This window comes from Salarias fasciatus, chromosome 12, assembly GCF_902148845.1.
Source record: "Salarias fasciatus chromosome 12, fSalaFa1.1, whole genome shotgun sequence".
Taxonomy (NCBI): Eukaryota; Metazoa; Chordata; class Actinopteri; order Blenniiformes; family Blenniidae; genus Salarias; species Salarias fasciatus.
The window spans coordinates 26636983-26651126 of NC_043756.1; the positions used below are offsets into that span (position 1 = coordinate 26636983).

Sequence of the window (14144 nt, forward strand, 5' to 3'; positions counted from 1 at the left end):
GTCGGAGGTAATTATTATCCAGGGGAAAGAGAAAATGCTTTGTTGTGTGATTGAGTGCGAGTGAGATGGAGTATGCATATTTATTAGCAGGTTCCTGAAGGAGTATTATTTTATAGATAGCAAAAAAAATACCAGTATCAGGTATCGGGTACGAAACTACACCGAGTCCTCGGTCTTGTGAAAAATAGTTGGTACAACAGCAGCAGCTTCACCAGCAGAGAAGTTTGGACCCGTAGCGTTAGCCTCATGTTGCTCATTAGTTCAACTTCTCCGTGGATCCAAAGGGATTTCTCTCCGAGCCATGCTACATGCTGCATAGTGAAGACCAGCGATGCTACATGCTAAAGATCATTAAAGTGACTGACACACTTATTACAATTTACAATTCTATTTAGCAGACGCTTTTGTCCAAAGGGACGTACAGTGGAGGCAATTCAGGGATATTAACAGCGAGCTCAGCTGCTTGGTCTACAGTCTACATGGTCTACAGCACACACGGTGCAAATAGATGCTTCGTGCAGCAGTCGTTCGTGGTGGCACAGTCTTCACGAGTCATATGCGAATGGAGTCTGAATTAGGCTTAACGGTGTTTAATAAGAGATATCTGTGCATCCTTAATTGTGGAATACTTCACATTTTCTAAATTACTAAAATTATGACACTGTAAATATCTGTAAAACAAAATTCGGTAACACTTTACTTGAAGCCCCCCTGCATAACACATTATAAGTACATTCATAAAGCATTATAATGCCATTATAACATGTGTAGCTGTAGTTATAAACATTCATAGATGATCACAATGCCAGGACCAAACCCTAACCCTAACCTTAATCCTATGCTGTATACTGCTGTATAGTGAGTTATAAAGCATTGTGATCATGTATTAGTGTTTATAACTACTTATAATGTGTTATAAAGAGGGGCTTCAAGTAAAGTGTTACCCAAAATTCATTAATATTTCTGCCAGTAACTGGGAGGACAGAGGGAGACAGCTGTAAAAAGACTTCAGGTAAAAATCTGACTGTCGGCCACTACAACAACCGTGACGAGCTGCTTGCAACCCGCTGCCCAGTCTGCTGTCATTATATATGGTGGTAATTTTAAAGCAGAGGTGGAAAGTTAAGCCAAGCCTCGGCAGCCGTGGTGTCCAGACCCGGGACGAGGCGTCTGAACACAGCAGCAGGAAACAGATCCTATGAATCGATGCTCCAGGTGCTGGAAATGCTCGGCTTGCTGACAGCGAGCACAAACAGCAGCCCGTCCCAGGAGGCGGGTGGCAAAACAGAAGAACTCGGCCGGTCGGCTGACTTTACTTATGTGGAAATCAATATCCCGGACCTCTGGGTGCTCCGGATTTATCTCCCACACATTTTTTCCTGATGTGAGCTATCTGGTCGCTTGTACAATCGAGGCGCTTTAAATTACAGTTCCAGGGTGAAACAAGCTAAGTCCAAAGCTAGCAGCTCTTTTATGTCAGCCGCTTGAGCATCAACAACACACTCAAACCCTTATTGATGGAATCAGGCTTCTCCCTCTGGGCCGGTGTAAATACAGCAGTTTGTCTGCAACTGTTGTGCTGCAAAGCAAAATTAAAACTCTTCAATGCCTCAGGGTAATCGTGGTCCTGCCCTTAATGTAGGGGTTTAAGCGCAGTTTTATGCTTTTCAAAGACTGACAACACTCCCTGAGTAAATCTTTTAGTGATGAATTGTTCACATTCCAGGTTTTCGAGTAAAAAAACGTTGGCATCAGCAGTCTGGGAAAAGTTTCTTTTCCAGTGTCAGGTGGAGTTTCCAGAACGTCCCGACAGTTTGCTGGATGTCAGAGGGATTGATGGCCTCGCCACCCCCCTTTTTTGGCTGAGACGCCGCCGCTCCTGCTCTGAACCATTGGCCACAGATGGCATCCTTAATGACCATGTCTGTCACTGACATGTGGCAAAGGGAGCAAATAGCAAAAGGCTGCTGTCGGAGCATGACTCCGTCAGATGGCAGCCGGAGAGGGTGCGAAGCAAAAGTGCAAACGCAACCAAACAGTGAAGAAGTTTCTCAGCTTATCATCAAGCCAAAACCATTTCATCCCAACCATCAGCTTTCTGTCCATGTTGTACTTGATTGAAGATGTCTTTGGACAGGACAGACCTTGAGATAATAGTATTTTAATGTTTCTTTGTATTCCAAATTCAGTTGTAAATTGAGTTTACATTTAATCTTTCATTAGTTACGTCTTGCTGGGTTGAACGCTCCATTGCTTTCAGAGCTGTTCTATATTTCAGATTCATATTCCTCAGAAATCTTGATCCATAATACTATGAAAAGCATCACACAGATGCTGCAGACCTGAAGCAAATGTTCCTGTCATGTTCAGCACTCCTTGTTGCCACATTGGCTGCTGTGGCTATGTTTTTGTTTTTCCCCATCTCTGGTTTTGCAGAGGCAGGAGGCTGGCTGCTGATTTGCAGTGGTTTGGATCACCTGAGGGGACGTGTGAGGATCGTTCTCCTGATGAGCAGTGGCTCGACTGAACTGAACCTCCGACCTCACCTGGTGCTGGACCGTAAACCTTCATCCACCGTCCAACTTGGAACTCAGTCCCAGACTCCACCAGATCTGCAGAAACTCTCTGGAGAATTCTTTCAATTCTCTGCAGCTTGGACTAAGTTTTTGTTTGTTTTGTCAAGACTTGCAAATCTGGTCTCCACTTGCCTCGGCGCCTGAACCTCAGATCCACACTGTGACAGTCCAGCTTCTCCATCTGTCTCCAAAAGGAGCTCTGTTGGATTGTGATCTGGTGGTCGTGGAGCCCACTGGAATCCCGTGAACTCAAAGTCATGTTAAAAACAACTGCTTATGTTCAGCAAATAAACTCAGGGAGACAAAGCAGGTCAGATTCAAGATTCAAGATTCAAGATTCAAGACGTTCAAGAGTTTATTGTCACATACACAGTAAAAAAACACACAGGCTTAATGCCATGCAGTAAAATTCTTTGATTGCATGCTTCCTGGCAGCATAAAAGAGAAGTAACAATAACTTAAGATATATAAAAAGAAGAGCAAAAAAAAAAAGAAAAAAAAATAGTGCAAGAATTTTTAAAAAAGTACAATCTGCATGCAATCCAAACAAAAAGGTTGTATGCAGTTGTATACAAAACAATAAAATCTATACACAATACAATGCAAAAGCAAAATAATAAAAAGAAACTTTCAGGTTTAGCAGCATAATGTATAATGTGTTATAAAGATTTAACACTTGTTCAGGAGATGAATAGCTTGTGGAAGAAAACTGTTTGCGAATCGGGTGGTTCGAGATCTCATACTCCTGAAGCGCCTTCCTGAAGGAAGGAGCTCAAAAAGTGAGTGCTGTGGGTGTGTATTGTCCTTCATGATGTTGTGGGGCCTCCTGATGACCCTACCATTGTAAATGTCCTGCTGGGACGGGAAGATCACTCCAGAGATTTGCTGTGCACTTCGTTTAGTTATTTGTGTTATGTTGTGTGTCCAGGTCAAGTCATTACTGACACGAGTCCCCAAGAATTTAAATGTATCCACCCTCTCCACCTCAGCCTCCCCGAAGGTAACGGGAGAGTGCTGGACCCTCCTCCTCCTCCTCGGATCAATAATCATCTCCCTGGTTTTGTCTATGTTCAAGGAGAGGTTGTTTTTCTGACTCCACGCCACCAGACTGTTCACCTCTGCCCTATAGTCGTCCACCAATCCCGCGGAAATCAGTCCCAAGACCGTGGTGTCATCTGCAAACTTAACTATGCTGGTGTTTTTCCGAGTGACCCCACAGTCATAGGTGAAAAGGGAGTAGAGCATTGGACTCAGCACACAACCCTGGGGGCATCCCATACTGACTTGAATGATGCTGGATGTCCGGTCCCGGACCCTGACAGTCTGCGGAATGTCAGAGAGGAAGTCCAACACCCAGCCGCACAGAGATGGCGTCAGTCTAAGGGTGAGAATTTTCTCACACAGCCTCAGATGGGGGACAGTGTTAAAGGAATACTCCACCCAAAAAATGATTTGGCCTCATTTTCTACTCACCCTCATGCTGAGAAACACTCTGGAGCACTGTTTTGATGTCTCAAATGCAGCTGGAGATGTTTGGGGATTTTCGTTGTCAATAAACAGGGACCGACAGAGCCCGAAAGAAAAAAACGGGCCATAAAGTCCACAAAACGTGCCCATTTTCCTTCATACTGCTCGTCCGCTGTAATCCAAGAGTCCTGAGCGGGTAACGTCCATAATTAATTCTTAATGAGGTCATTTAGTACATTTTAAGAGCCTAAACAGTGCTCTCACGTACTTCCCCAGTGCACGTCTGCGCGCGCACCCTGAACTACGGAAGCCGCGGCAGACCAAGCCAGACGCTTGCGCGCTTCCAGTGACTACTTTTCTAAATTGCAAGCGTAGAAGAAGAAGTTCTGCTATTTATATTCTGCTGTGAGTGACCGAGCTGTGGACAGTCACAAAAGTGATTGGCTACTGTTTGAAAGCTTTGACTTCGGTGTCCTGCTGGGTGTCAACAAACAGCATCCTGACATACGTGTCCTTACCCTCGAGGTGTGTGAGAACCGTGTGGAGCGCAGCACCGACCGCATCAGCAGTAGACCTATTTGGTTGGTACGCATACTGGGATGGGTCGAGGGTGGGCGGTCTGAGTGGGGGTCAGGTCCACATTGTGCCAAAAAGTTAGGCGAAACAGCATTACACCAGCAAACTGTTGATACAAGACATGATGGATCCAAGCTTTCATTGTGTCTGCCATGTTTTGGCACAATGGTGTTTTTTTTTTCTTTTTAATAAAAACACTTCAGGAGTCTTTGTTCTTGAACTGACCTCAACTTCAATTCTTTTAATGAGACCCAGACTTTTTGAAGAAGACCCCCGAAAATTTAAGGCGCATATTTAAGGTGTGTCTTTAAAAATGAAAAACCTTTAAACCCTTCACAGGGCAAAAGTTCATGTCACTGGATTTTTTTACTTTCTCAAGTCAGGCTGAAAAATCCAACTGAATGTTAATCATATGCCAGAAAAAGTGTAAAACGGACCAAATTCCACGCCTAATCCTAAAAGAAAATGTCAAGACAAGCTTGAAAAATAGTTAACTTTAAAAGCTCACAGACTTTGCTTGCCAAAATAGTTGAATAGCCTGTTGTTGTTGTTGTTCTGGTTGTCTTTCCAATTTTGTCATTGGATGGGCAACATCCAGTCTAATTAAAAGTGTAGAGAAACTGTAAAGTGTCAAAAAAGAATCGTTGGTTAAAGTAGTTATTCCTCCACAACACATGGAATCACGTGGCTACTGCTGTTCTCTTCATTTCTCTGAGTTTTAACTGAAGAATATTACATCCTGTACCACTGAGATTACAGCTGAGTCAATATTAGCAGACAAACGTTGCAGAGATACACAACAGCTGACTTGAGAGGGAACAAAGCCTTCCAATGTTCTGCTTTTTATTGAGAGGTACATGTTCATTTTTGCCTGTTTCAGCCTCCAACCCGAATCAGGGTTTGAATCCCTCCCAACAATATGTCCGTCTGTCCTCTTATTTTGTTTCCTCCATCCTCCAACTCCAACCGGAACCGCAGAAAGTCTCCACCTCTGAGTCTGGTTTTACAGAAAGTCTCCTCTGAGTCGGGTTCTGCAGGGTTCGGCCTGTTAAAAGAGAATCTCCTCTGCTTGCTCATGTGGAGTTGTGTGTTTTTCTCTAGAAAGGTTCTTGGAATGACTCTGTTGTATTTGGTGCAATAGAAATAAAACTCAATTGAATTGAATTATAGTGAAATTGAGCAGAAGTGAGCTCTCCTTAATCCTTAATCCCCAGTACTTAAAAGCAGTTTTTTCACAACCTATCATGGGAGAATTGATTGGCCCCCCTTTCGTTTAAGACCCTAAGAGTCGTTACTTTACTGCAGTCAGACCAAAGAGAAAATTCAACTTTTCAAAAAGTTTAAAAGCATCTGTGCAGCCTACAGTAGCTGCACTATGCTTTCAGGCAGAACTGCAGCTGTAGTGGGAAAAAAAGGACTTATACTATTCAGTGTTTCTCAGCCAGAGGGTTCAGTCCAACATTAACTCAAAGACAAGAGGTTCATGCAGCCAATCTCCTCATTTAATCCCACCACTTCAGAAGAGGGAGAAAAAAGTCAGGCTGCAGCGGCTGAGACGGTGCTAATGCTGCAGGATCAACTCAGAACGCTTCAGATAATGCCAGTGTAAAAATACATGGCCTCATCAGTCAACAGAACACTTCCCATAAATGAAATGGAAAGCATTAGTGAGACAGAGCTGCATCCAAACGGATGGGTCCGCTGGAGCCGAGACCAGTAAACCAACACTGCTGAGTTTCCTCTTCGGCTCTTTCCACCCTGTGACCTCCGCTCATTATTCTCTCTCTCCAATTTGTACGCAGATTGAAGGTGAGAGCAGCTGCCAGTGGATCACAGCAGCGGTAGACCTCAGTCAGCCCGGGGCGAAGCGCAGTCGCTGATTAAATCTAAATAACGGCCGGAACAAGACAAACACACCGGCTCGCTGACCCGCATCCAGAGGGTTTGTAAAGATAAACTTTCCACTCTTCCCTCGCCTGCTCTGCGCACGTGGAGTGACCACCAGCTCTTATGAATCCCACCCGGTCACACCAGCATGTTATGAGATTTGTTTTTCGCTTATTAATGTTCATAAAAACCTTTCGCCTTCCTCCTCGGGGGACCGTGAAGGTTATTTGAAAAGTGGAGGACGATGAATCAAATCGATGAATTCATTAGCAGAAATATTTGTGCCTGGACATTGATAGCCCGAGAGGCCTCCGTCTGAGAGAACCGCTCTAATAATTCAATCCATACTGCAATAGAACGGCGGCGCTGCGTGAAGGAGTTCTGCAGAACGGGCACTTGAGCCTGTCAAAACGCAGTGAGGATTATTAAGATATTAATGACAGAAACTCACAATAACTCAAATTAAAATGTCATTTACTCAAAAAGGAGAGATTCACTGGTACCACTTTTTAAAGGACAAATGAATAGGAAGCTTTAGCACCTTGCCGATACAGAGTACCGATACAAGGAATTTTAAAACAGACTAATTCATTGGCCGCCACTCACTCCAGCTCGCTGTTAATGAGTGTCTCAATCATACCTTAATCATGTTTAAGTGCTTTTATAAGCAACAGTGTGGGCCTGTCAAGGAGGATAAGTTACATTTGAAGTGCCAAACACGAAACACTCACATCAGTGACACGAAACCAAAACCATCAAACCACCAAGTCTGGATCATGCATTGTCATTAGAAACCATCATGACCATTTTGAACGGCATTTCACAGTTCTTGACGGAACTGTTTACAACTTTTTCAAGTGAAAACACAAAAGTTTTGCAGTGATTTGGGTGTCCGTTATTTTTATTTTTTACTTTTTCAAACACTGTCATGTACATGGAAACAGGGAAAACAACTTTCCTGAAAAGCTGCTACTGCACATATGCACCACAGCTGTAGTTAACAGTAGATGGACAATAGAGTGTCTGTGTTCGTTCTATTTTCAGCCTTTCTGCCGTTTCCATGTGAACAGGGGTCTTTCTTAAAGGAAACACATGAAGACGAGTCTTCATTTAAAATGTCTTTTAATCACCGCCTCAATATAACAACTGTTTCACTTGTCTATTTTCTCAAGTTTGAAAACTGATCTGTGTAATACAGTAAAAAACCCAGAAAAAAAACTTGACATTTTCCTTCACCTCTCAGCTGAGTGAGCCGATCCCTTCAAGCACATGTTGTAACGAGCTCCTGTTATCTGTGATCATTGAATCGCCTCGGGAAACGTTTGTAACTCCTGACACCAGCAATATTTACTGAAGCAGGGTGGCTGTCACCTTTGACCCACTCTCCACTATTTCTGAATATGCGATCGGATTCACGTCACATCATCCCACTCGCTCCCCTGGCGAAGGCAGCGGTAGTAAAGCGGAGCGTTGTCAGTTCAAAACCGATGTGGAGGCAGGATAGCACAAGGGCAGCGAGCAAACATGGAGTACAGACGCATGCAGTAAGCTGGCAGCTGACGATCTGGTCACCTTATCAGAAGACCAGCATCTTATTTCACTGACAGTCTGAGATTTTTTAGTATTTTTCCCTTATGTCTTAAAACAATCGAGTCCTCCTGATTTATGATTTTAATGGACTATGGGCCAGGACCAGGGATTGTGTCCAGATCGGATCAATACTGCGGGACAACACTGGTAGAATGACTTAGCAGAGCGTTAAGCTTCTTGGAGTGGTGTCGTTCATTTACTACTGTCATAAATTACACAGGTTTCACACTATTCCCATCAAATCCAACACGTCAAGTGTCTTTAGTTGGTTACAGTCGATGAGGCTGTCGAACAGAAGGGGGGATTGTTCCCACTGGGCAAAAGGTTGTGACATGACACAGTACATAATGTTCACATTTTCTGTCCTGAGTTTTCTAGCTTCGCGTCATGGGGGGACTGGAGGGGGACGGTGGGTGAAAGTAGGTCAAATCCCAAACACATCTGTCAAATTCCGGCCAATAATGTAATAATTCCAAGTGAACACTGGAGTAGAGCTAGGAATAAAATAAACACAACTTAACCTTGAAAGCTGAAAGTCACTAAATCAGAAGAATAATGCTATTTTCAACAAATACCTTGGATAAACTCCCATAATTCACCAGTTCAGCCCTTTAAATGGCTTGTTTACTTCAGCTAACAACGTGTACCCTCAAATGATTTTCTTATCCCTTCCTAACAGAGTGCAGCAATGCACATTCATGAAAAATTAAAGATAGCATCAGTCCTGCAGGCAGGTAAACTGAAGTCCTGGCAGCCCGAAGAAACAGCGAGCCGGCGTTCCACAAAGCAAAATGAATGTGGGCAGTAAACAAAGAGGAAAATGTGCCAACATATTCCTGGCATGGATACTGCTTTGTGTATATGATGCACTAACTTTGCATGAGTACAGTCGATTCCCAGCTTGGCTTCACTGCATACTTATTTCAAATTATTCATATTCACATCCTAGCATTTGAACTGATTTGATATTTTATTGATTTTGTCAAGACTTCTTGTTGTTCGGGACTTTCTCAGGTCAAGGGGAAACATGTTCATTCCCTGACATTTCATTTTCACTCTTAACTCTGTCGACTGATTTTCCTATTTCCCAGAGAGCAAGTTATGTATTTAGATTAGTTAGAAACTTTTCTCATTTCTTTGAAAGATGCATCCATTTAACTTTCATCCATTCCTGGATCTGATCTCTATTTCTACTTTTCCTGCTTAATTCATACAAATAAAAAGATTTCTCATCACAGTTCAACCTGAGCTTTGACTGAAACGTACATACTGAACTGAAGGTAAAAACAGCCAACATCTAAAGCCTGATTTAAATGTTTCAAGTAAAAATCTACAAAGTTTTATTTTTCCATTCCAAAGCAAAACTTCTCTGAAGCGAAAATGCAAACGGGGGCTTGAATTTTTCAGCTGATTTACGAACACCTTGACTTCATACAGTCTGCATAATGCTGCTCCCTTTAAAAAAAATAAAACAAAGACATGTTGGAGCATCGTATCTATCTGCATTTATAAATCAACTAGTTGAAATCGCCTAAAACAAACACTTTCCATTAATGCAGCTTCTCCTATATGCCTTAAAAAATAGGTTTGATAAAATCCAAAGAGACAGTGAGAGCCCGCATGCATACTAGATTCATAACTTAAAGGTCAAATCTGAATTTGGTGCATGCAATGCTTCTGTTGTTGAGTTTGTTTCTACTTTCAGGTGTATTGGTTGATATTTCACATGCATAACTAGCCCACTGATACGTAACATTTCAATAATTGTTACTTCTGTGGAATCTATAGACAGAATTTCTTACAGACAGTCCAGAGAAGCCTCTCTGGACTGAATCCAGTCAGTGACTGGAGGGTGATTCAGTCTGACTGCTGTCTGCTCCGGCAGCCTCCCGGCGGTGCTCGGTAGAGACGTGGGCTTTGGGGTCCGGCAGTATTTCCTGACCTTAGCTGCACCTCTGCGTCTTTATTATGTCTCAGAACGGAGGATCGAGACGCAGCACCTGAGCTGGAGCTCCAACATAAATCCACACCGGACTGTGAAGTCTCCCACTCAAACAGAAACGGTCTGAATGGAGCCGTGCAGCTTCCACTCCACTTCACACCAAACAACAACACCTTCGATGTGGGCATCTTCCCTCTCACCTCACCCCCATTTTCCTTCTCCTCCACCCCTGATGGCGCTCTGAGCCATACCTTTGGTTGTGATGGCAGGCTGCTCTCCCAGGAGCAGTTTTAGCCTCTTGGCGTGGATTTTACCCTGGTAGTGTGACTGTGCCACCACAGCCGAGGTGAAGGACATGTTGCACAGCGTGCAGCATTTATTCTTGTCCACGTCGCTCTCGTCGCCGCCCTGGAAGGAAAAACAAACACAGAAACACCTCATCAATGATGCATCGCTCCATCAGTGCAGGCTGCAGCTTTTAAAATGGGATTCAAACATGCAGTTTGAGTTGGAGGGAATGCGAGACAGCTGCACACTGAACACATCACTAATCTGGACCATGTCTGATTGCAGGCAGGAGGAAGCAGGAGGAGGCAGGAGGAAGCAGCCTTGACGTCCTGGTGGGATGCAAATGGAGTTGACTCCTGTGTTTTCGGAGGTGACGGTGGAGCCTCCTGATGCTCAGAAACCCATTATCCTCCGAGGTCAGGGAGATATGGATGCTGCTCGTTTCACCCAGGAAGTGAAGACAGAGTCCCACAAGGCGGATCGGGTCAAGGAAGGGCCGCTATTCAGAGGTGGGGGGGGGGGGGGTGATTGGGCGACCTCATTCGGCTGTCTGCTGCTCCACCAGATGCAGCGAGTGAACAGCAGGCTGGAGTGTGTGTGTGTGTGTGTGTGTGTGTGTGTGTGTGTGTGTGTGTGTGTGTGTGTGTTCAGTTGAGCCGTCTCAGCTTGAGATGAACGGAGATAATGAGCCCGTCCACCTCTGTGATAAATGTCTGACTTGAGCGGCTCAGTCTGCAGGAGGACTGATGTGCTCAGATCCTCACTGCCTGTTAGAGTTCGGAACATTTTCTAAACCATTTCTGTGACTGGGGGGGGGGGGGGGGGGGGGGGATACCTTTTTTTGAAATGCTGCTACTGCATATGAGCACCTAGGCCGTAGTGAGTAGTTCTTCTATTCATGCTCAGTAGAAGGACAGTGGGCCTCAATCTGGTGAGAGACCTGGATCAATGCCATGCACGTGACTAAAGGATCAGAGAATCCCAGTCATTTTTATCTGGTTCATTTTCCAACATACATTATCAATACAGTGTCCAAACACACACACACACACACACACACACACACACACACACACACACACACACACCAAGCCATCATGTACTCGTTTGCTTTATGTTGCCTCAGAGACAAGGTTGTTTCTGTTTTAAAGATTTGAACAGACGTAATTTGTTGTTCTCCATTCGTCAGTTCAGAAGTGAGTGGCTTCTCTTCCAAAGGTCATCACGTCATCAAACTGAGTTAAATTAGAAATACTGAGTTACTGCCACAAAGTAATGAAGGAGGAGTTGGCAGAGGTTTTTTTTTTTTAATCTACAGTGAGAGAATAACAAAGTTGTTCTTGGCCACCAAACACCTGAATGGACCCTGTGAAGACGTCCTCTGACCCACAGCGTTACGTTTGATGTTTTATTTTAACACCCCTATAAAGAGGAAAGATTATTTTTTTGTGTGTGAATGCACCGCGAGCAATGATCCATCAGCGCCTTTAAAGCAGGGCTGTCAAAGTGAGTTTACTGTCGGGCCCTGCAGAGTGACACAGACCAGTAAAATGATATAATAACCTTTGAATACAGACGACTCCCCATCTCTCTTTGCTGCAGTTTAAAGTTGCACAGTGTACATTATAAAACGTGTCAGCATCTTTACAGATAACCTAAAAAAAAAAAAGTTTTATTACACTATTTTTAACAATGTTGTGTTGCAGTAAAAATGGGAAATATGCATATTAAAAAAAAAAGGTGTCAGCTGTTTATATTTTCATCTTGATTTTTTGACTCTTTCTCCAACAGAAGCAACAACAGATGGAACAACTACACAAATAAAAAAAGATAAACTGATACTTAATGTTTCTTCCATCATTCTGTGGACCTTTAAATTTGAGAACCGTGCTTTAAAGTTCTGTTTGAAATCAGAGATTTCAATTGACAGTGCTACATTTTTGTGTTTTTGGTGTCTGTTTTCAAAAAGTGGTGTTTCCAGTGGCCCTGAGCTTTGTTGTGACATAAATAGACCCCCAACATGCTCCGACAGTTTCCATTTTCACTTGAAAACATCATGTAAATGAAGCTTGAATTATAAATGGCAGGAAATGCCTCCATATTGTCCCATTTCAATCCCTGGCCTGGACGGACTTTCTGGAGGACCGGATATGGCCCGAGGACCACATGTTTATAGCCATTGGCCCCATTATCCGCTGACAAGTTGATTGTTGTTGTCCAAATGCAGTTTAGCATTGCAATTTGCCAATTCCCGGCGCTTAGTGATCCCAGTCATCTTCATAACAGTGGCGTTTATTAAACATGCTGACTACCAGCCGGGGATTTATTTCACAGACTTTAAACACTCTTTTCCGTTTTCTGCTCTCAAAGGAGCTGATAGGTGATTTCAGCTGTACTCAATTACTCTCAGCAGCACTCAATCACTTTCCATTAGCCAGCAGAAGGACTCCGGCTGCCGCTCTGAGCAGAACGTTCACTTCCCCGTTTCAATTAGAGCACAAACGGCTGAAACGCTCACTTTTTATATACTGAGAGGAGATGGAGAAATCACAAGGAGTGCTTCGCATTTTACTCATGTTTCCACCTTTTAGGAGAATTTCTTCTTTGTATTTCAAAGAATAGAAACTACCACTCCTGCAGTTACGCGGAAAATTCTGGAAACACAATAGAAAGTAAAAAAAGAATAATTGGTTTTGATGTCATATCAGCCACACTGAAAAAATATCTAATAAAGTACATTTATATATTTATTAATAAGCCGAACAGAAAATTCCCTGCTGATGAGCTGCAGTCCTTAATTGAAGAAATGTTTACTTTTTCCTGGAAGGACATCCACAACTTCATTTAGATTTTTTTCTCTTTTTTCTTAATCAAAACTTCTAATTAGTTGCTGTTTACTGGTTCACGTCTCGGTTTTAATCAAAGAGAGAAACAGAAACACGTTATCATTTGAGGAAATACTGACGTAGCGCCAGCTGAAGGTCTCATTCGATGTTTGTTTCTGACTGTTATCCATGCAGTTGCAGCATTTTAGTGCATTTCAGAACTGGGCGTAGCGGGCGTGGACGAAGACTCTGAACAAACAGGATTTCCTTTCATTTTAGACATTAGAAAAATCCAGTCATCTCTGTAAAAGTGAGAAAAAGAAAAACAGTTTAATGGTTTGTGGAGAAATTCTAAAGTTTGCGGCACCATCTTCAAAGTGGAGCTGCCACTTTATGATGCAGCAGGAAGCAGAGCTGCTGTTACTGCAAATGACAGGAAGCACTGATGCTGAGTAACGCCGGGATGAAGCTTCTTTCTGAGGCTTTTCTTGAAGACCACTCCAGGACTAATGTACTTTCACCAGCACTGACTGCGTCTGCACTGCTGAAGGAAGCAGCTACTGTTATTTAAGGAACTGAATTAAAGCCAACAAAGAAACAGGAGTCACGAAGCCGCTGCTCCTCTGACGCCTTTCTTCTCTCAGAGGTCATTTACATGGAATCTGTTCGTCGTGCCACCGCATTAACACAGGTGACACTTTTAATCTGCCGCTATTTGTCAGACAAACAACCGCCGCATTCCACATCATTAGGCAAACCTGCAGGACCAGTTAGGAGGCGACATCCAGATTATAGAGCATCTTCCTCCACTAACTTCCAGATTTATAGAGCATCTTCCTCCCACTGACTGATGCAGAGTCATTAAGATGATAAATGACTTAATGATGGGAGCAGATTTGAAATCACCTCCTGCTCCTCTGTTTTTTTCTTGAAGTGCTGGGTGTCACAGTGCCCTGGTTCTCTTCCTGATGGCAGAGAGGTTTTTTGGCTCAG

The 14144-nt window shown here is 43.4% G+C and overlaps 1 protein-coding gene across 1 annotated transcript in view; it reads right to left on the bottom strand.

Moving 5' to 3' along the window:
- The window catches only part of zmat4a (zinc finger, matrin-type 4a), a 147318-nt gene that overhangs the window by 54028 nt on the left and 79146 nt on the right, over positions 1-14144 (bottom strand). The window contains 1 exon segment of the mRNA XM_030105329.1: positions 10290-10446. Within this exon segment, the coding sequence (XP_029961189.1) occupies positions 10290-10446 (157 nt within the window).